The sequence below is a fragment of the Drosophila kikkawai genome, chromosome 3L, assembly GCF_030179895.1.
Source record: "Drosophila kikkawai strain 14028-0561.14 chromosome 3L, DkikHiC1v2, whole genome shotgun sequence".
Taxonomy (NCBI): domain Eukaryota; kingdom Metazoa; phylum Arthropoda; class Insecta; order Diptera; family Drosophilidae; genus Drosophila; species Drosophila kikkawai.
Genome location: NC_091730.1, coordinates 29759060 through 29779247, shown reverse-complemented (window position 1 = coordinate 29779247; position 20188 = coordinate 29759060). Strand labels below are relative to the sequence as shown.

The window sequence follows — 20188 nt, the reverse complement described above, 5'->3', positions numbered from 1 at the left end:
CGGCAGGTCAAGGAACGGAGGCGCTCTCTTCTTTTGTTTCTTTGGTGGCTTCGGATCGGAATCTTGTGTGCAAAACGGAGTAAGTGACAAATTGTGTGCGAGACAAGAATTTACCGATATTCTCTTTACATGTTTATTTGGGGTGGTGAGTTGCGCTAAGTTTTTGGTTTTACACTCGTCAGCATGGAAGCTGTTTCGGATGTTCCGACTTTCGAGCAATTAGCTAACTTACAGACAAATCGGTACCAATCCCTTAAATCGATGTTGGTGAATTTTAAAAAGGATTCACAATCGAGAAAAACGAGAATTTATTTAACGAAGCGGCTGCAACATGTGGAAAAGCTAAAGAACGCGTTCCAGGAGACTGATGACGTGATCGTGAATCTAGAAGGGTTTGCGGAATCAAGCTATGCCGTGAAAAATTTCCAATCGGAGTTCGAGGAGCGTTATATGGATACCTATTGCGCCATCGCAGAGGAGTTGGATAAACTTGGATCCGAGACTCCTACGCTGTAGCCATTGCCAAGTGGAGCCGCTGATCCGGAGGTGCGACTGAACATGCCACAGATGTCAGTTCCCAAGTTTTGCGGTGCGTGTGTGGGCTAGCCAGGCTACTATGACGCCTTCACGAGCCTCATACATAACAACAATAATTTGAGTAACGTACAACGGTTACATTTTCTCAAGGAATCGTTGCCGGTAGGGCGTGATAATGACATCCGCCAAATGCAGCTCACGGAGACAAACTACGCCGTGGCATGGAGAATGATGATTAAAAGGTACAACAATCATCGTCTAGTTTTTTCCCACCACATGAACGCGATATACGCGTTGCCCAGGCTGCAAAAGGATAATACGGATTCCATACGGTCGATGCTGAGCACGGTCATTGTCTGCCTGGCTGCGTTCCGCCGCGTCCAAGCCTTGGACGGGGAGCGGCAGCACTGGCTGGCGCATTACATAGCATCAAAGTTGCCCAAGGAGACCCACAACGCTTGGGAGCATCACCAAGGGAGCGGTGCCACCGTTCCAACTTATCAGGATTTAGAATCATTTTTGAATAATCGGCTGATCATAATGGATGCGATCGAGAACCGAAGCTCGTCGTACGACTCCAATAATGGCCCAGGATCTGCCGACCCAGGCAAGCGAGTGCGAGTGCATAGTGCACAGGAGCACTCCAGGCGCCCGAATAGCTCCTGTTATCACTGTAGCGGTGACCATATCCTGCGTCGTTGTGCCGCCTTTCTGGCCTTGGACTGTTATAAGAGGAAGGACATAGTAAGCAGGGCGAATGTATGTATTAATTGCCTGAGTAAAGCACATGCGCTTTCCCGCTGCACCAGCAATAAGAGCTGCCAAATTTGTGGCCAGCGCCATCATACGCTGTTGCATTTCCCAGCGTTGGCTCAGGACCGATCGTCAAGCCACACATCGCTGCATCCGGTTCGGTCTGCCACGACGCATCCTGATGCACCCACAGCTGGGGAGAACGTACCTCAGCAGGGCCTACAGTCAACGTCGGGCCAGAATCCGGACGCATCTTACAGATGCTATTCAGCAACTTCGGCGAATGGGGCCTCCCGAAATGTGCTCCTCGCCACTGCTCGTATTGCCGTACGAAACCCGGTCAACTGGCTACAAGCAGTCATAAATGCTCTCATCGATCAAGGATCTGAGGCAACCATAGTTTCAAAACACGTCGTACAGTCCCTGCATCTGAGACGGTGCAACACCCGGGCATCGATTTTTGGGGTGGGCCCAGAGGGCGGTTGTCGTTGCAAGTATACAGTTAATTTCAAAATCAATAGTATTATTAACCAAAATTTTTCTCTAGCGGTTGATTCAGCATATGTTCTCAATTCAGTTACTTCCTGTCTGCCTAGCCTTAGCTTCATGCCGCAGCGTTGGAATCATATTTGAGGGCTCCCCCTGGCAGATCCCAATTACGCCCGGTCGAAGAGAGTCGATCTCATCTTAGGAGTGGACATGTTGGCGCAAATCATGCTGCCAGACACCAGGATCGGATTGCCCGGCGAGCCTATAGCGCAGAATACACGCTTCGGATGGATCCTTTCGGGACGTGCGGAAGGAGTAAGAGAAGCAACACAATTGCGCTGTCATCGAGTGCAGCTGGATACGGAGGCATTGCTGAAGCGTTTTTGTGAGGTCGAGTCAGTTCCGGATCGCCCTATAGCGACGGAAGGGGACCTCTGGTGCGAGTCGTTTTTTCAGAAGACCCACGTGCGGCGGCCGGATGGCCGCTACGTGGTCAGGTTGCCTTTTAAAACCTATCTCGACCGGACCATGGTCTTAGGAAAATCCCATCAGATGGCGCTTAATCGGTTTCTACAGATGGAAAGGCGTCTGTCTAACAATCCAGACCGTTGGAGCAAATATGTGGATGAGATTGAGGAATACTTCGCTCTCGAGCAAATAGCGCCGGCTATGGACAGTGAAAGCAGCACAGTAAGGAGTACTGCCGCGAACAGGCATGTAGCATCTTGTGTACTTCCGCATCACGCTGTCTTTAAAAAGGAAATTCAGTCAACCAAACAGCGAATCGTCTTCGATGCCTCCTCAAGGACTAGTAATGGAAAATCTTTAAATGACATTTTGTGGACTGGGCCTACTCTTCAAAACGACATGTCTGCAATCATTCTCAACTGGCGGAATTATCGATTTGTGTTCACGGCGGATATACAGAAAATGTATCGCTGTATCGATGTTCACCCGGAAGACGCCCAATATCAGCGGATTTTATGGCGGGCGGCGGATGGGTCCATCAATGTGTATGCGTTGACAACGCTAACCTTCGGAACGGCTTCGGCACCCTTCATGGCGATCAGAGTCATTCAACAATTAGCGAAGGATGAGCAGTGTTCGTTTCCTAAGGCGGAAGAAGTATTGAGGGACGAGATCTATGTGGACGACATTCTTTCCGGAGGGCATACGATAGAAGATGCCTCCGCATGTTTATCCTCCGATAAACAGGCCCAGGTATCGGGTGCGATAAAATCCGCTTGCATGGAGTTACGGAAATGGTCCAGCAACGAAGAGAGCCTTTTGCAATGGATTCCGCCAGAGCATCAATGCAGTCGGACACCTCTGAACTGGGACACTGCGGATCCGATCAAGGCGTTAGGAATGTATTGGCTCCCCAATAAGGACTGCTTCAAATTTCAGGTCAATTTTGAGATACCACCTAGTTTTACCAAAAGGACGATCCTGTCGAGCATAGCGAGGCTGTTCGACCCACTAGGTCTCATCGCGCCGGTCATCATCTCGGATAAGTTAATATTGATGGAGGTAACCATGGCTAAGAAAACGCGGGACAACGGCGCTATGACGGCTCTGGATTGGGACGACGAGGTTCCTAAGGCTCTTGCGGAAAGGTGGCAAGCATTTCGGGACGGCTTGCTGGGGATCGACGGCCTGAGTATACAGCGGTGGATTCATTATTCCCCAGGATCCATAGTATCAGCTCAGCTGCACGCGTTTTGTGACGGGTCTTCCACATCCTACGCAGCTACTACTTATCTAAGGCTCGTGCACGGAGACGGAATGTGCTACGCCTCGCTTGTGTGCACAAATATACGAGAATTATTGTCGAGTGTTTACTCACACCCTATTCTCGTTGCCGAAAAATAACTCGGGTGTCAAAAATACTCGGTGTTTATCCGGTGGTCCGGTTGATCCGGTGGTTTGCTGCCGCTATATGATATGTACATACATACATAATCGTCTGCAAGTTGACGCATACAGCTAGTGCACAAATATACACACACGCGTATTGGTTCCGAAATACAACACCGGTCAATCAAATAAGACCAGAAAAATAAAATAATTTTAAATTATTTTTCATAAAATTCCAACTAAGTTAGAAATACATGTGCGCTTCCATATCCGCATTAGTGCGACCGTTGCTGACCGGAATTATTGGTTATTTTCAATATAAATATAATAATGGACTTGGTCCGCTTTGTTCGACTTCAAGAATGTGATTAAAATATACAAGGGAGTGGGAGATCAAAAAATAGTAGAGCGGGAGCGGCCGCTTAGCCGTGCGCCGATCGGCCAGAGCCGAAGCATCCGCTAAAAGAGCGAGAGCGCAAGCTGAGCGCAAGCTGAGAGCGAGAGCGCGCTGAGGAGCTTTGAAGAAGCGGGAACGCTTCGGAGTCGCGGGGGGGGGGCGGGGGGGGGGGGGGAACAAAGCTCCTGACCTGAACATTCCGCCCCCCTTGCAATCATTCGGGTTGCAACAGAGTCTGCTCCTCCTTACGGCGTGTGACAGGCCTCGGACAGGACCCATCCAAATACGGTGCTTTGGGCCACCGGCAATCCATCCTGCACCTTCAGAAACCCAGGCTGCATCACTTTCGGGTACACATCCGCGCCCAGGATGACGGAGATCGTAGCCGGAAGGTAGAACCGGTCATCAGCCAAGGTGATGTCCTTGAAATAGGCCCGCACAGTCTCATCCAACTGTCGGATCGGAGGTCGGACGCGCACTTTGAAAACGAGATCGAGCCGGACATGGGCGTTCCTTTTTCGAGCCGACGGTGGCTGAACAGATCTGTTCAGCACCCACAGCTGTCGTCGCAAGTCGCAAAGAAGTCGCCAGCGACGCGTCAATGCAGCTCATAGGCGTGCATGGGTCGATGAGCGCCGCTGTGTCGAACACTCGCATCCCGGTGTCAATCCGCACCAGCGCGGTCGGGAGGAGGTTCACGCCGTGTCGCTGAAGCAGTGGCCAGTGAAGGCCCTGTCGGAACTCCCTGCGTGGCGAATGCCGCGGTTCGTGGAGAGGCCGACGAGTGCCGTGGAGAGGCCGGAGAGTGCCGAGGAGAGGCCGAAGAGAGCTGAGGAGAGGCCGCAGAGCGCCGAGGAGAGGCCGAAGAGCGCCGAGGAGAGGTCGAAGCGTGGTGAGCAGAAGCTGGAGCGCGATGAGAGGGCGGCGTCAACTGACGCGAACGGCGTCGATACAGCGGCTGCTCTTGCATATGCAGCAGTGTGTGGTGCTCTCCGTTGCAGATCTTGCACCTATCGCCACGGCTCCATCCGAATGCTCGTGAGCCAAGCAGTTGGCGCAATAGCGATTCGCGAGGACCGCGCGGAGCCTCTTTTCGACGCTCAGCCGCAAGAATCTGCGGCACTTCCGTAAGGGGTGGACTCCGTGGCAGACTCGGCAACGGTAGGAATTTATACCTCGTGCTCTCCATTTCGACGGCGCTACGTACACGTGGGAACATTGTGATCTGGATTAGGATACAGAAGAAAGAATTAGTATGGAGTCGAAACTATGACTTAGAACTAGCGAACTTCAAATTCGGTCTGTACGAGCTGTTCAAGGTGAAGTACTCTGAGATCATTGGCGAGGAGAATGCCTACCTGTACCGCACCTCCTTGTATCTGGCTGCCTCCGGCTCGGCTGAGTTCTTCGCCGATATCGCTCTGTCTCCATTCGAGGCTGCCAAGGTTAAGATCCAGACTGTGCCCGGTTTTGCCAACAACTTCCGCGAGGCTGTGCCCAAGATGCTGAAGGAGGAGGGCGTCAATGCCTTCTACAAGGGTCTAGTGCCTCTGTGGATGCGACAGATCCCATACACCATGATGAAGTTTCCATCCCGCTGATGTTGTGGTGTCCAAACTGAACCAGACCAAGGGCGCCAGCGCTGTGGATGTGGCCAAGTCTCTCGGCTTCAGGGGCATGTGGAATGGCTTGACGCCACGTATCATTATGATCGGTACCCTGACCGCTCTGCAATGGTTCATCTACGATGGTGTCAAGGTTGCCTTGGGCATTCCCCGCCCGCCGCCACCAGAGATGCCCGCCAGCCTGAAGGCCAAGCAGCAGTAAAATGGGATTAATCGTAAAGATACCACAGAGTTGATCCAGTTTAGCGCGATTGTGGGCAGAACCTATAGGGGAGAGCAACATACTTTTATTTTCTAACGTTATACATTTCGCCTAGAAGCAGCCTTTTGGGCCATATCTCTTCAAGATCAGTGTTGCGTGTGTACATTCCTGGAACAACGTAAATAACTCGATGCGTTTTAATGTCACGGCAATTTATCTACACTAGTACTATATAAAGAGCAATTTATTCTTATTTTAGTTACTGAACATTCTGTCTTATGCCTCTAAGCTACCACACTCAAGTTCAAAGTATTTCAATTCCATATACAATCTAACACTATATACTATATATCTTTAGCCCAATGTGAGTCTAGTTACCGCTGGAAAGTATGCCCGTATGTTATCCCCTTTGTTGGTCCAGCCCCCTTGTTCACCCCGCCACACACATGCGAATATGATATTATGCTGTTTCAATTGTATGACCCCCGCTCCGTACCCCAAAACAGAAAGCACTCTGAAAAGAAACAACTACGGAGTGGGGATACGGCTAGTTATTGGGATTTTTCGGAGGTCGCCCCCGGAAGCAATACGACTTTTGCGACAGGGCGCTTAACGATTCCCCGAGCAGTACGAATATTCACCACTCGGACATGACCATCGGGTCCGGGAAACACGGAATCAATCCTGCCGAGCCGCCACTCATTGGATGGCAGATTATCGTTCTTGATTATAACCAACTCGCCTACATCGAGATTTCTTGTGGGGACTTGCCACTTTGTTCGCTTATGGGGCTCCTTGAGGTACATTTCCTTCCATCTCAGGCGAAATTGCTGATGAAGAGCCTTAAGGTGCTGCCACCGGTTGATAATTGAAGTGGACGCACCCTTTATTTCGGGTTCGACGGTCACGAGAAGGGGTCCACCCACGAGAAAATGACCTGGCGTGAGTGCTAACAAGTCTGTGGGGTCTTCGGACATCGGGGCGAGTGGACGCGAATTCAAAACGGGCCTCAATCTTGGCCAGCAGTGTGGATAGTTCTTCGAACGTATACTTGCGAGTGGCTGTGGATTTATAAAACAGCGTCTTGAAGCTGTTAACTCCAGCTTCCCACAATCCTCCCATTTGCGGGGCTCCTGGGGGTATGAATTGCCAAAGGAGTTCCTGGTGACTATAAGCATTCGTCACAGACTCCTTGACAGCTTGCAGAAATTCACGTGAAAGCACTGCGGCTGCACCAAAAAGGTTTTCCCATTGTCCGACTGAACTTGTCGAGGGCACCCTCTTCGCGAAACGATTTTTTTTTTTATGCAAGACGTTGATGCACTATGTACAGTACATATCAAGTGGAACTTGCGACACCAAGCACGTGCTTGTTCTGTTAGCAATTAGTAAACGCGAAGGACTTAAAAAAAAAAGGATGCGGGGAAACTACTACTGGCGTACTGCCGGATTGGTTGCTTGCATGCGTAAGTAGGTTAAGATTGAAGTTTTTAGTTTTGGGAGGCTATCAACGTTAGATATTATCGTGTACAAATCGTTATAATTTGCACAGAGGACTCTAAAGGGTTCATGCAGTTCAAAGGATGTTCTACAGTGGGGAAAAACTAATGGTAAAAAGGATCTAGTGTTTCGTATTGGTACGTGAAAATTTAACTGACCGATCGTCAGTACTTTCCATGTCACCACGGATTAAGTCGTATAAGAATGTAATACGTAGCATGGTTCTACGATTAGATAAGGAGGGTAAGTTAATTAGTAAGAGTCTACTAGAATAAGACGGTAACCTCTGGTTTGCATCCCAGTTTAAACCGCGTAAAGCGAAAAGTAAGAAGTTCTTTTGAACCGATTCTATGCGTTTACTATGGACGCCATACTGAGGGCTCCAAACGCAGGATCCATATTCTAAGATAGGATGAACAAGTGAAGTATATAACGTTTTTGTAACATAGGGGTCATTGAATTCCTTCGACCACCGTTTAATGAAACCAAGCCCACCCCTGGCTTTATTCACCATGCACGAAATATGATCGATAAAGTCGAGTTTAGGATCCAGACGGACACCTAAAGCATCAACTATATTAATTTTTTCCAAAGAGCAGCCGTTTAGCGTATAAGTTGCAGGCTTAGGAGTGACACGGGAGAATGTCATTTGCTTGCACTTAGAGCCGTTTAAGTTTAATAAGTTCACGCAGCACCATGTTAGAAAATTGTTAAGATCTGTCTGTAAGTCTGATTGGCAAGTAGCATCGTTATATTGCACACAAAGCTTGACGTCATCAGCATACATAAGTACTCTGGAGTTGGTCAAAACTTCGGGCAGATCGTTGATAAATAATGTAAACAGTAGGGGACCCAAATGACTCCCTTGCGGGACGCCAGATGTAACCCTAAGAACATTAGATAGTTTATTTTCGAAAAGGACCTTCTGCGTCCTGCCATTTAGATAACCTGAGATCCAATTAAGAAGATCAGTCGGAAATCCCATTAAATCGAGTTTCCGAACAAGAAGAGAATGGTTAACAGAGTCAAATGCTTTACTGAAATCAGTATAGATTACATCTGTCTGAAAGTTATTTCGGTATCCCTTTATAATAAAGGAAGTAAGCTCCAACAGATTCGTTGTAATTGATCTTCGCCTAATAAAACCATGTTGACATGGAGAAATAATTGACCTACACAGGTGCTGCAGATGGGGAGTAATAACATTTTCGAACAGATTAGGGATGGGCGACAACTCTGTAATTGTTGGCATCCAATTTGCTACCTTTTTTGTGGAGAGGAATAACGAATGATTCCTTCCAAATAAGGGGAAAGTGGGAGGTTTCTAAGGATAAGGTAAACAATTTGAGAAGTGGATTGCACAGGGCTTCGGCACAATTCCAAAGCACACAGCCTGGTATTCCGTCGGGACCTGGTAAAAAAACTGGCTTAACACCATGAAGATCTCTAAGAAGAGAGCTTTCGTTAATGGTAGGACTGAAGAAGGCAGGCATATTCAAGCGCAAAGTATCTGCGTTTGGTCATGAAAATTAGGAGCCGCTCAGCTGTGGGAATCTCTGTATTGGATAGCTGCAGCTCGCCTGGAATAGGTCGTTTTTGCGAGCGTTGGATGAACATAGGCGAAAACTCGTAGTGCCTTGTCGAGCTTGGAGAACCGCTCAAGCATGTCCTGCTCCGGGCTTGCTAAATGGCAACGTATAGGTCGCTTCTCGATGTCGATGTCGGAAACTGGTTCGTAAGGCGCAGGCCAGGTGTCTTGTGGCTGAGTTAGCCAGGAAGGCCCATGCCACCACAGCTCACTGGTAGCCAGCTCTTCAGCCGCTACTCCACGACTGGCTAGATCTGCTGGGTTGTGCTCGGAACGCACGTGAGACCACTGGCTGGCATCAGTATTTTGAGCGATTTTGGTAACTCTGTTTGCGACGAAGGTTGTCCACTGACATGGTGGCTTGTTCAACCATGCCAGCACAATAGTGGAATCAGTCCATAGAAAAGATTCTATACGACCGAAAGGAATCTGAGGAAGAATTGCAGCCCACAAGTCTGCCAGAAGGACGGCTCCACACAGTTCTAGACGCGGGAGCGAGACGGTTTTTACCGGAGCGACTTTGGTCTTTGACGTCGGAAGATTTGATGAAATGATTCCATCACGCTGGATGCGAACGTAAATCGCTGCGCCATAAGCCTTTTGGGAAGCATCACAGAAACCATGGATTTGGACTTCCGGTTGAAATTGTACCCAACGCGGGATGCGAACTTGGTGGAGGAAACTGTAGCACCGAAGGAAATCATGTCAGCGATGTAGTAGTTCTGCAGGAAGTAACTCATCCCATTCGGCGCTGTAGTTTGCCTGTATGGTGACCTCTGTTGGGACAAAATAGAACTCATTCGCCGTAGCGTTCCACCGTACTCCCAACGTCTTAGTGGTGCTGGCCTCTTTGAGATCAAGAAAATCAGTTGAAAGTAGATGCTCTTTAGGAAGTGCTTTAAGGAGTGCACGTTCATTCGATGTCCACTTGCGGAGAGGGAATCCAGCTGAGGTCAGAGCTGCTCGCAGCTCCTGAATGGCTAAAATAGCTTCAGCTTCTGTATGGGCTCCTGCTAGCACATCGTCGACATACATATAGTTTGAAATTATATGCGACGGCCGTGGATATTGGACGTTGACATCGTCGGACAATTGTTGCAGTGTTCGTAGGGCCAGGAAAGGGGCACAATTCACTCCAAACGTGACCGTCTGAAGCTCGAAGTCGGATATATCCCCTTGGCCATTTCGAAAGAGGATTCTCTGAAACGGGGTGTGTTCTTGGTTTAGGAGAATTTGCCGATACATCTTGGTGATGTCGGCATTGAAAACGAATTTAAACGTCCGCCACTTCAGGATTTGAAGAGTGAGATCGGACTGCAGTACTGGCCCTGGATACAGGATGTCATTAAGGCTGTTCCCATTGGAAGAAGGACTGGATGCGTTGAAAACTACGCGAACTTTTGTCGTCGCACTTTCGGGCTTGAATACTACGTGATGGGGTAGATAGAAATTTATTTTGTCGGTATTCGGAGGCACCGGCTTCATATGGCCAAGATCGATATATTCTTGGATCACTGAGTCATAAGTGTCTTTGAGAGCGGGCTCCTTCTTCAAGCGAGTCTCATTCCTCAGAAATTGTGCGAGTGCAGAACTGCTCGAATGCCCCAAGTCAATGTGCTCTGAATCCTTGAAGGGCAGGGATACTATATATTTCCCGTCGCAGGATCTGGTAGTTGTTCGGACGAAAAAGTCTTCACACAACTTGTCCGTCTCCTTTCCCACTCCACATGGAAGGTCCTCCGCCTCCCAAAATTTTGTGAGAAGTGTTTCCATGGTTGCTTCGGACTCTATGGATATCTGTGTGGTAAAAGACGAAACCATACTAGTGGTTGAAGACACTGGGCCGGTCAAAATCCACCCGAAAATGGTCTCTTGCGCTAATAAAGACCCACATACGTTTGGCCTCCAGCCTGATAGCAGGACAGACGGGAAGCATCACAGAAACCATGGATTTGGACTTGTACTCCCGGTTGAAATTGTACCCAACGCGGGATGCGAACTTGGTGGAGGAAACTGTAGCTCCGAAGGAAATCATTCCAGCGATGTAGTAGTTCTGCAGGAAGTAACTCATCCCATTCGGCGCTGTAGTTTGCCTGTATGGTGACCTCTGTTGGGACAAAATAGAACTCATCCGCCGTAGCGTTCCACCGTACTCCCAACGTCTTAGTGGTGCTGACCTCTTCGAGATCAAGAAAATCAGTTGAAAGTAGATGCTCTTTAGGAAGTGCTTTAAGGAGTGCACGTTCATTCGATGTCCACTTTCGTTAATGGTAGGACTGAAGATTTGGTTCGATTTGGGGATGATGTAAGGATAAGCCTGATTTGGGTCTATTGAGTTGGAGTAAGTGGTTTCAAAAAACTGAGCAAAAAGATCGGCTATTGCCTGATCATTATCTGCTGTTGAAGTATCAAAAGAGAACGAGGACGGACCAGTAATGGGTTTACGCTTAGATTTAACAAAATTATAAAACTGTTTTGGCATAATCCGTCCGGCATAATCCATGCGCGTATACGTAAAGGGCCGCGAAAAAGACGTTCTTTCTTTCGGTAATTTGCCCATGAGTTGAGTCTGCAACTTCATTTTGTGGATCACACATATATTGCAGGAGGAAATTACTGACTTGACTAAATTCTTTACCCTTGGTATCCAGAATTTTGAGCGGATCAGACGTACCACTAGCTGGTTACCGCCGTGCAGAGATATGCGATGCGTAAAGGATACAAGGAGACGCGCCAACTGACAGTTGTATGGAAGAAAGATCGGATGCCGTTCATCATATTGGAGGACTTCGGAGGCCGTCACCCGACCACACGCCCTGATGAGGCCGTGAGGATCAAGGAATGGATTCATGTTCTTAATAGAACTGGATGCCGGAATTGGCCGCTTTTGGCTCAGGCAGGCATATTCAAGCGCAAAGTATCTGCGTTGGGTCATGAAAATTAGGAGCCGCTCAGCTGTGGGAATCTCTGTATTGGATAGCTGCAGCTCGCCTGGAATAGGTCGTTTTTGCGAGCGTTGGATGAACATAGGCGAAAACTCGTAGTGCCTTGTCGAGCTTGGAGAACCGCTCAAGCATGTCCTGCTCCGGGCTTGCTAAATGGCAACGTATAGGTCACTTCTCGATGTCGATGTCGGAAACTGGTTCGTAAGGCGCAGGCCAGGTGTCTTGTGGCTGAGTTAGCCAGGAAGGCCCATGCCACCACAGCTCACTGGTAGCCAGCTCTTCAGCCGCTACTCCACGACTGGCTAGATCTGCTGGGTTGTGCTCGGAACGCACGTGAGACCACTGGCTGGCATCAGTATTTTGAGCGATTTTGGTAACTCTGCTTGCGACGAAGGTTGTCCACTGACATGGTGGCTTGTTCAACCATGCCAGCACAATAGTGGAATCAGTCCATAGAAAAGATTCTATACGACCGAAAGGAATCTGAGGAAGAATTGCAGTCCACAAGTCTGCCAGAAGGACGGCTCCACACAGTTCTAGACGCGGGAGCGAGACGGTTTTTACCGGAGCGACTTTGGTCTTTGACGTCGGAAGATTTGATGAAATGATTCCATCACGCTGGATGCGAACGTAAATCGCTGCGCCATAAGCCTTTTGGGAAGCATCACAGAAACCATGGATTTGGACTTCCGGTTGAAATTGTACCCAACGCGGGATGCGAACTTGGTGGAGGAAACTGTAGCTCCGAAGGAAATCATGCCAGCGATGTAGTAGTTCTGCAGGAAGTAACTCATCCCATTCGGCGCTGTAGTTTGCCTGTATGGTGACCTCTGTTGGGACAAAATAGAACTCATCCGCCGTAGCGTTCCACCGTACTCCCAACGTCTTAGTGGTGCTGACCTCTTCGAGATCAAGAAAATCAGTTGAAAGTAGATGCTCTTTAGGAAGTGCTTTAAGGAGTGCACGTTCATTCGATGTCCACTTGCGGAGAGGGAATCCAGCTGAGGTCAGAGCTGCTCGCAACTCCTGAATGGCTAAAATAGCTTCAGCTTCTGTATGGGCTCCTGCTAGCACATCGTCGACATACATATAGTTTGAAATTATATGCGACGGCCGTGGATATTGGACGTTGACATCGTCGGACAATTGTTGCAGTGTTCGTAGGGCCAGAAAAGGGGCACAATTCACTCCAAACGTGACCGTCTAAAGCTCGAAGTCGGATATATCCCCTTGGCCATTTCGAAAGAGGATTCTCTGAAACGGGGTGTGTTCTTGGTTTAGGAGAATTTGCCGATACATCTTGGTGATGTCGGCATTGAAAACGAATTTAAACGTCCGCCACTTCAGGATTTGAAGAGTGAGATCGGACTGCAGTACTGGCCCTGGATACAGGATGTCATTAAGGCTGTTCCCATTGGAAGAAGGACTGAATGCGTTGAAAACTACGCGAACTTTTGTCGTCGCACTTTCGGGCTTGAATACTGCGTGATGGGGTAGATAGAAATTTATTTTGTCGGTATTCGGAGGCACCGGCTTCATATGGCCAAGATCGATATATTCTTGGATCACTGAGTCATAAGTGTCTTTGAGAGTGGGCTCCTTCTTCAAGCGAGTCTCATTCCTCAGAAATTGTGAGAGTGCGGAACTGCTCGAATGCCCCAAGTAAATGTGCTCTGAATCCTTGAAGGGCAGGGATACTATATATTTCCCGTCGCAGGATCTGGTAGTTGTTCGGACGAAAAAGTCTTCACACAACTTGTCCGTCTCCTTTCCCACTCCACATGGAAGGTCCTCCACCTCCCAAAATTTTGTGAGAAGTGTTTCCATGGTTGCTTCGGACTCTATGGATATCTGTGTGGTAAAAGACGAAACCATACTAGTGGTTGAAGACACTGGGCCGGTCAAAATCCACCCGAAAATGGTCTCTTGCGCTAATAAAGACCCACATACGTTTGGCCTCCAGCCTGATAGCAGGACAGACGGGAAGCATCACAGAAACCATGGATTTGGACTTGTACTCCCGGTTGAAATTGTACCCAACGCGGGATGCGAACTTGGTGGAGGAAACTGTAGCTCCGAAGGAAATCATGCCAGCGATGTAGTAGTTCTGCAGGAAGTAACTCATCCCATTCGGCGCTGTAGTTTGCCTGTATGGTGACCTCTGTTGTGACAAAATAGAACTCATCCGCCGTAGCGTTCCACCGTACTCCCAACGTCTTAGTGGTGCTGACCTCTTCGAGATCAAGAAAATCAGTTGAAAGTAGATGCTCTTTAGGAAGTGCTTTAAGGAGTGCACGTTCATTCGATGTCCACTTTCGTTAATGGTAGGACTGAAGATTTGGTTCGATTTGGGGATGATGTAAGGATAAGCCTGATTTGGGTCTATTGAGTTGGAGTAAGTGGTTTCAAAAAACTGAGCAAAAAGATCGGCTATTGCCTGATCATTATCTGCTGTTGAAGTATCAAAAGAGAACGAGGACGGACCAGTATTGGGTTTACGCTTAGATTTAACAAAATTATAAAACTGTTTTGGCATAATCCGTCCGGCATAATCCATGCCCGTATACGTAAAGGGCCGCGAAAAAGACGTTCTTTCTTTCGGTAATTTGCCCATGAGTTGAGTCTGCAACTTCATTTTGTGGATCACACATATATTGCAGGAGGAAATTACTGACTTGACTAAATTCTTTACCCTTGGTATCCAGAATTTTGAGCGGATCAGACGTACCACTAGCTGGTTACCGCCGTGCAGAGATATGCGATGCGTAAAGGATACAAGGAGACGCGCCAACTGACAGTTGTATGGAAGAAAGATCGGATGCCGTTCATCATATTGGAGGACTTCGGAGGCCGTCACCCGACCACACGCCCTGATGAGGCCGTGAGGATCAAGGAATGGATTCATGTTCTTAATAGAACTGGATGCCGGAATTGGCCGCTTTTGGCTCAGGCAGGCATATTCAAGCGCAAAGTATCTGCGTTGGGTCATGAAAATTAGGAGCCGCTCAGCTGTGGGAATCTCTGTATTGGATAGCTGCAGCTCGCCTGGAATAGGTCGTTTTTGCGAGCGTTGGATGAAGCGCTGAACATAGGCGACAACTCGTAGTGCCTTGTCGAGCTTGGAGAACCGCTCAAGCATGTCCTGCTCCGGGCTTGCTAAATGGCAACGTATAGGTCACTTCTCGATGTCGATGTCGGAAACTGGTTCGTAAGGCGCAGGCCAGGTGTCTTGTGGCTGAGTTATCCAGGAAGGCCCATGCCACCACAGTTCACTGGTAGCCAGCTCTTCAGCCGCTACTCCACGACTGGCTAGATCTGCTGGGTTGTGCTCGGAACGCACGTGAGACCACTGGCTGGCATCAGTATTTTGAGCGATTTTGGTAACTCTGCTTGCGACGAAGGTTGTCCACTGACATGGTGGCTTGTTCAACCATGCCAGCACAATAGTGGAATCAGTCCATAGAAAAGATTCTATACGACCGAAAGGAATCTGAGGAAGAATTGCAGTCCACAAGTCTGCCAGAAGGACGGCTCCACACAGTTCTAGACGCGGGAGCGAGACGGTTTTTACCGGAGCGACTTTGGTCTTTGACGTCGGAAGATTTGATGAAATGATTCCATCACGCTGGATGCGAACGTAAATCGCTGCGCCATAAGCCTTTTGGGAAGCATCACTGAAACCATGGATTTGGACTTCCGGTTGAAATTGTACCCAACGCGGGATGCGAACTTGGTGGAGGAAACTGTAGCTCCGAAGGAAATCATGCCAGCGATGTAGTAGTTCTGCAGGAAGTAACTCATCCCATTCGGCGCTGTAGTTTGCCTGTATGGTGACCTCTGTTGGGACAAAATAGAACTCATCCGCCGTAGCGTTCCACCGTACTCCCAACGTCTTAGTGGTGCTGACCTCTTCGAGATCAAGAAAATCAGTTGAAAGTAGATGCTCTTTAGGAAGTGCTTTAAGGAGTGCACGTTCATTCGATGTCCACTTGCGGAGAGGGAATCCAGCTGAGGTCAGAGCTGCTCGCAGCTCCTGAATGGCTAAAATAGCTTCAGCTTCTGTATGGGCTCCTGCTAGCACATCGTCGACATACATATAGTTTGAAATTATATGCGACGGCCGTGGATATTGGACGTTGACATCGTCGGACAATTGTTGCAGTGTTCGTAGGGCCAGGAAAGGGGCACAATTCACTCCAAACGTGACCGTCTAAAGCTCGAAGTCGGATATATCCCCTTGGCCATTTCGAAAGAGGATTCTCTGAAACGGGGTGTGTTCTTGGTTTAGGAGAATTTGCCGATACATCTTGGTGATGTCGGCATTGAAAACGAATTTAAACGTCCGCCACTTCAGGATTTGAAGAGTGAGATCGGACTGCAGTACTGGCCCTGGATACAGGATGTCATTAAGGCTGTTCCCATTGGAAGAAGGACTGAATGCGTTGAAAACTACGCGAACTTTTGTCGTCGCACTTTCGGGCTTGAATACTGCGTGATGGGGTAGATAGAAATTTATTTTGTCGGTATTCGGAGGCACCGGCTTCATATGGCCAAGATCGATATATTCTTGGATCACTGAGTCATAAGTGTCTTTGAGAGTGGGCTCCTTCTTCAAGCGAGTCTCATTCCTCAGAAATTGTGAGAGTGCGGAACTGCTCGAATGCCCCAAGTCAATGTGCTCTGAATCCTTGAAGGGCAGGGATACTATATATTTCCCGTCGCAGGATCTGGTAGTTGTTCGGACGAAAAAGTCTTCACACAACTTGTCCGTCTCCTTTCCCACTCCAAATGGAAGGTCCTCCACCTCCCAAAATTTTGTGAGAAGTGTTTCCATGGTTGCTTCGGACTCTATGGATATCTGTGTGGTAAAAGACGAAACCATACTAGTGGTTGAAGACACTGGGCCGGTCAAAATCCACCCGAAAATGGTCTCTTGCGCTAATAAAGACCCACATACGTTTGGCCTCCAGCCTGATAGCAGGACAGACGGAAGAATATCCGCACCTAGAAGAAGGTCTATCTGAGAGGGCTGGAAAAACGACGGATCTGCCAATGGCATATTTGGCAGCCTATCAAGAATGATGCGATCAATTGTGCTTGTCGGAAGATTGCCGGCCAGGTTCGGCAGCACAAACGCCGTCGTGTCGATCTTGAGCATTGGTTTGGCCGGAGTGCCCATCTGAAAATGACACATTTTTTTGCGAGACACCGGAATTGGCTTGATTCAGCCCTGTAACTCTTGTTGTTACGGCTTGAAATGGAAGTTTGATCCGGTTGGCAAGCCTCTCGGAAATGAAAGTGCCTTCGGAGCCTGAATCTATCAGGGCACGTGCTGGAAAATTCTCTCCTCGGTGGCACACATGAACTATGGTCGTACCTAGAAGTGCTCCCTGCTGGTTGGAGGCGAAATGAAATGAAGTGTTTGAGATTGGCTGCTCAGGAGGGTGAGCCGGCGCTGTGCTAACAGCATTAGACGGATTATCTTTATGCAAGAGCGTATTATGCCGTCCCTTGCATGTGAAACAATTATGCCTGCTCGTGCATTCACGAAGATTATGTCCCCTTGCAAAGCAATTAAGGCACAATCTCTTTTGTTTAATATATGATGCTCTTTGTGGTTGAGTCATCTGGAGAAAGCGAGGACAAAGCCGAACTGGATGAGGCTCCCTGGAGCAGAGATCACAAAATCGTGCGCGTGGCCCGACTTGTGTCTCGAAGGTATTTACCCTCCTTGGCTGTGCACTTCTGGGCTCCTTGGAATGCTGTGTGCTGGAAGAATTGGGTCGGACATCCTCAATTGCTTCCAACGTGCATTATCTTTCTTCGAGAAAGGAATTCATCTCTTCCCAGGCTGGGATTGCGGACTTATTGCTCAAGAACTGCTCCCATAATGAGAGGGTGACCTTCGGCAACTTGGAGGAGATTAGGAAAATTAGCAGGCAGTCCCAATTTTCCGTGGAAACTTGTGAATGTTCATGGGCTATCAAGCACCCTTGGATTGTGCTCTGAAGATCTTTCAAGGCAGTGCCTGACTCACTGCCTATGGTCGGCAGACTAAACAGGATTTTTAGTTGGCTGTTTACCAACAATCGCTTGTTCTCAAAGCGATCTTGAAGCGCTGACCACGCGGATTGGAAACCATCATTAGTCAGCGGAGACTTTGTAGCAATGGCGTGAGCTTCGCCGCTAGTTCTAGTTCAAAGATCTCTGTATCGCATGGCGGAAGACTGACGGTCTCATACTCCTGTTCAACCTTTTCCTATAAGGACTGTATCTGATCCAGACGGATCTTTAAGGTAAACGATCTTGGCTCGGAAGGGGATGCCGTAAAAATCTGGCTTTCAAATTTGCTAAGACGGTCACTAGTTGCTATGAACTCAAGCAAAATACCATCTAAAGCGCTCTTGGCTTTGGATCTCAAATTACTTGAAGGTCCAGCGCCCGTGTCTCTCGGACTCGGTTCCCGCCTTTGGCTTCCATCTCTTGAAGGCGCTAACTGCGCTCCCTCCCTCTTCTAACTCGCGTCTTGGGGAATTGATTCTTGTCCTTCTGACATTTTTTTGGATTTCTTTGAGACTAGGCAGGAGTAACCGACTAACTAGATGAATGAAGCTGCTGGATTGAGCAGATTTCCCAAAATAGGATGGATTGCAAGAACATGCCGTAGAATTCGAATGGTAGAATTATTTGCTCCCAGTACCGTCAACTAAATCGAAGGAGTAACAATGTGAGACGGTAAAAACGATACAAAAACGGATGGCAAGAATATGCCGTGAAATTTGGATGGTAGATGGCAGATGGTGGAATTAATCAATCTCAGAATTAATCAATAGAATTCGAATGGTAGAAATTTTTGCTCCCAGTACCGTCAACTAAATCAAAGGAGTAGTGTAAGGAAGTTCTATGGCTGGGGTAGGTCTCAGTCTCGTCCAGGTCCTCTTTATCAGAAAAATTTATAAAGAAATGGGACAAAAGGCATTTGACGTGCGGTAAACTGACGTGAGATGGTAGTTGTCAGTTACCGGGATACGAAGCCAGAGAAATGGCTTGTCCGGTCTTTGCAATAGAGCGAAATAATCGGCGGAAGCGCGCTTTGGGTCGGGCCAATAGCAGACGCTATGGGGAGACCGAGAGAGGGGTCGATTATGGGGAGCACCGCTTCCTAGGGCAGAAGTTATGGCTTAGAAGCTAGGCATTTTGTGGTAATATATTCCTTGAGTCATGGCCAACGTGATTTGGGGTCGTCCCCTACGAGCAAATATTTAAATTTGGGTCGGAATAACCGGAAAAATATTTAATTTAGATTTTCTGTAATACATTTGCCGCGAAGATAAGGTCCACCCTTTTCGCCGGAATTCGACGTTGTAATAAAATATTTCATTATAAATTCCCAACTAATTTTTATCCCAAGACGATCGGGGCTGAGCGAAATATTTTTAATTTATAAATTTCAATGAAGTTTTAGAGAAGTTCGGGTCCACCCTTTTTTTCCTCTACATGTCTCGTTTGACAAAAGTTGGCGTAGGTCAAGGAAAATAACATGGCGATAGCGAGGGGAGTTTTTAGTTTCAAGCGAAATATATATATATATAACTTTATTATTAAATTCAGATTTCAGCGAAGGGTTTAATTTCTATTTATTTACATTTGTTCTGCGCTTTGGTTTCATTATTTTCTCATTCTTTTATTTCTGGGCTTAATTTATAAAAATTCTTCGCAGTGTTAGTTATTTAATTTTTCTAGCCTACTCTAGTGAAACCGCATCGAGGCCTTTGAGAAGTTTCTAAATGCACGTTACGCTCGCTGGCCAGAATGCGGTTCACCCTAATCACTCACCCGTCTGAAACTCCACGCACACACACACGCGCGATGTCTCCAAGTGCTCCGCCGCTGGTCCTGGGCCGGGCACACGCTCTCCGAGATCGCCTGGTTGATCTCCTCCTAGATTGTCGTCAGCCGGTGGCTGGAATCGGGCGCTCCTGATCGCCGCCGCTGTTGGCCTCGCGCGTCGAAGCTGACTCTCGCTGGCCACTGGCTGCATCGCATCCCTCCTGGTGGTCTCCTTGGTCACTTGGTACTTCCTCGTCGTCACTCGCTGCTCACTGTCAACCGCGCTTAGGAATCGCCAAATCTGGCTCGAAGTTTTACATATTTTCCCGCTCGCACTTCTGATCTAGTTCGCCGCCTCCGCAAAAGTGAAAAAATATGTCATGCGTTTTGCAAGTTTCGGCCGCGCTGGTAATTTTCCACTTCTCGAAATTTCGGTGCATTCCTTCGCTCTCGCTCTTTCTTTGG

The 20188-nt window shown here is 48.2% G+C and overlaps 4 protein-coding genes and 1 pseudogene across 4 annotated transcripts; 2 read left to right on the top strand and 3 right to left on the bottom strand.

Moving 5' to 3' along the window:
* Positions 1–813: 813 nt before the first annotated feature.
* LOC138928421 (uncharacterized) lies at positions 814–5164 on the top strand. The gene is made up of 4 exons (XM_070285492.1): positions 814–1771; positions 1940–3449; positions 4266–4499; positions 4594–5164. Exons 1-4 carry the CDS (start codon positions 814–816, stop codon positions 5162–5164), a joined length of 3273 nt encoding a protein of 1090 aa, XP_070141593.1.
* Positions 5165–5329: 165 nt separating this feature from the next.
* LOC108072237 (phosphate carrier protein, mitochondrial-like) lies at positions 5330–6127 on the top strand (annotated as a pseudogene).
* Positions 6128–12061: 5934 nt separating this feature from the next.
* LOC138928420 (uncharacterized) lies at positions 12062–12982 on the bottom strand. The gene has a single exon (XM_070285491.1). It carries the CDS (start codon positions 12980–12982, stop codon positions 12062–12064), a length of 921 nt encoding a protein of 306 aa, XP_070141592.1.
* Positions 12983–15068: 2086 nt separating this feature from the next.
* LOC138928419 (uncharacterized) lies at positions 15069–15989 on the bottom strand. Its single transcript, XM_070285490.1, has one exon. The coding sequence runs from the start codon at positions 15987–15989 to the stop codon at positions 15069–15071; it is 921 nt and encodes a 306-aa protein (XP_070141591.1).
* Positions 15990–16103: 114 nt separating this feature from the next.
* LOC121502766 (uncharacterized) lies at positions 16104–17087 on the bottom strand. Its single transcript, XM_041776475.2, has 2 exons — positions 16851–17087; positions 16104–16751 (listed from the first exon to the last, which is right to left on the bottom strand). The coding sequence occupies exons 1-2, from the start codon at positions 17085–17087 to the stop codon at positions 16104–16106; spliced, it is 885 nt and encodes a 294-aa protein (XP_041632409.2).
* Between the last annotated feature and the right edge of the window lie 3101 nt (positions 17088–20188).

Excerpts from the sequence above, each read along its gene's own strand:
- LOC138928421 (XM_070285492.1), top strand. The coding sequence starts at position 814 with ATGAACGCGATATACGCGTTGCCCAGGCTGCAAAAGGATAATACGGAT. Across the intron at positions 1,772-1,939 it reads TGGGGTGGGCCCAGAGGGCG|ATCCCAATTACGCCCGGTCG; the intron begins GTTGTCGTTGCA and ends TCCCCCTGGCAG. Across the intron at positions 3,450-4,265 it reads GACGGCCTGAGTATACAGCG|AGTCTGCTCCTCCTTACGGC; the intron begins GTGGATTCATTA and ends GGGTTGCAACAG.
- LOC138928420 (XM_070285491.1), bottom strand. The coding sequence starts at position 12,982 with ATGTATGTCGACGATGTGCTAGCAGGAGCCCATACAGAAGCTGAAGCT.
- LOC138928419 (XM_070285490.1), bottom strand. The coding sequence starts at position 15,989 with ATGTATGTCGACGATGTGCTAGCAGGAGCCCATACAGAAGCTGAAGCT.
- LOC121502766 (XM_041776475.2), bottom strand. The coding sequence starts at position 17,087 with ATGTGTCATTTTCAGATGGGCACTCCGGCCAAACCAATGCTCAAGATC. Across the intron at positions 16,752-16,850 it reads TATCAGGCTGGAGGCCAAAC|ATATCCATAGAGTCCGAAGC; the intron begins GTATGTGGGTCT and ends TTTACCACACAG.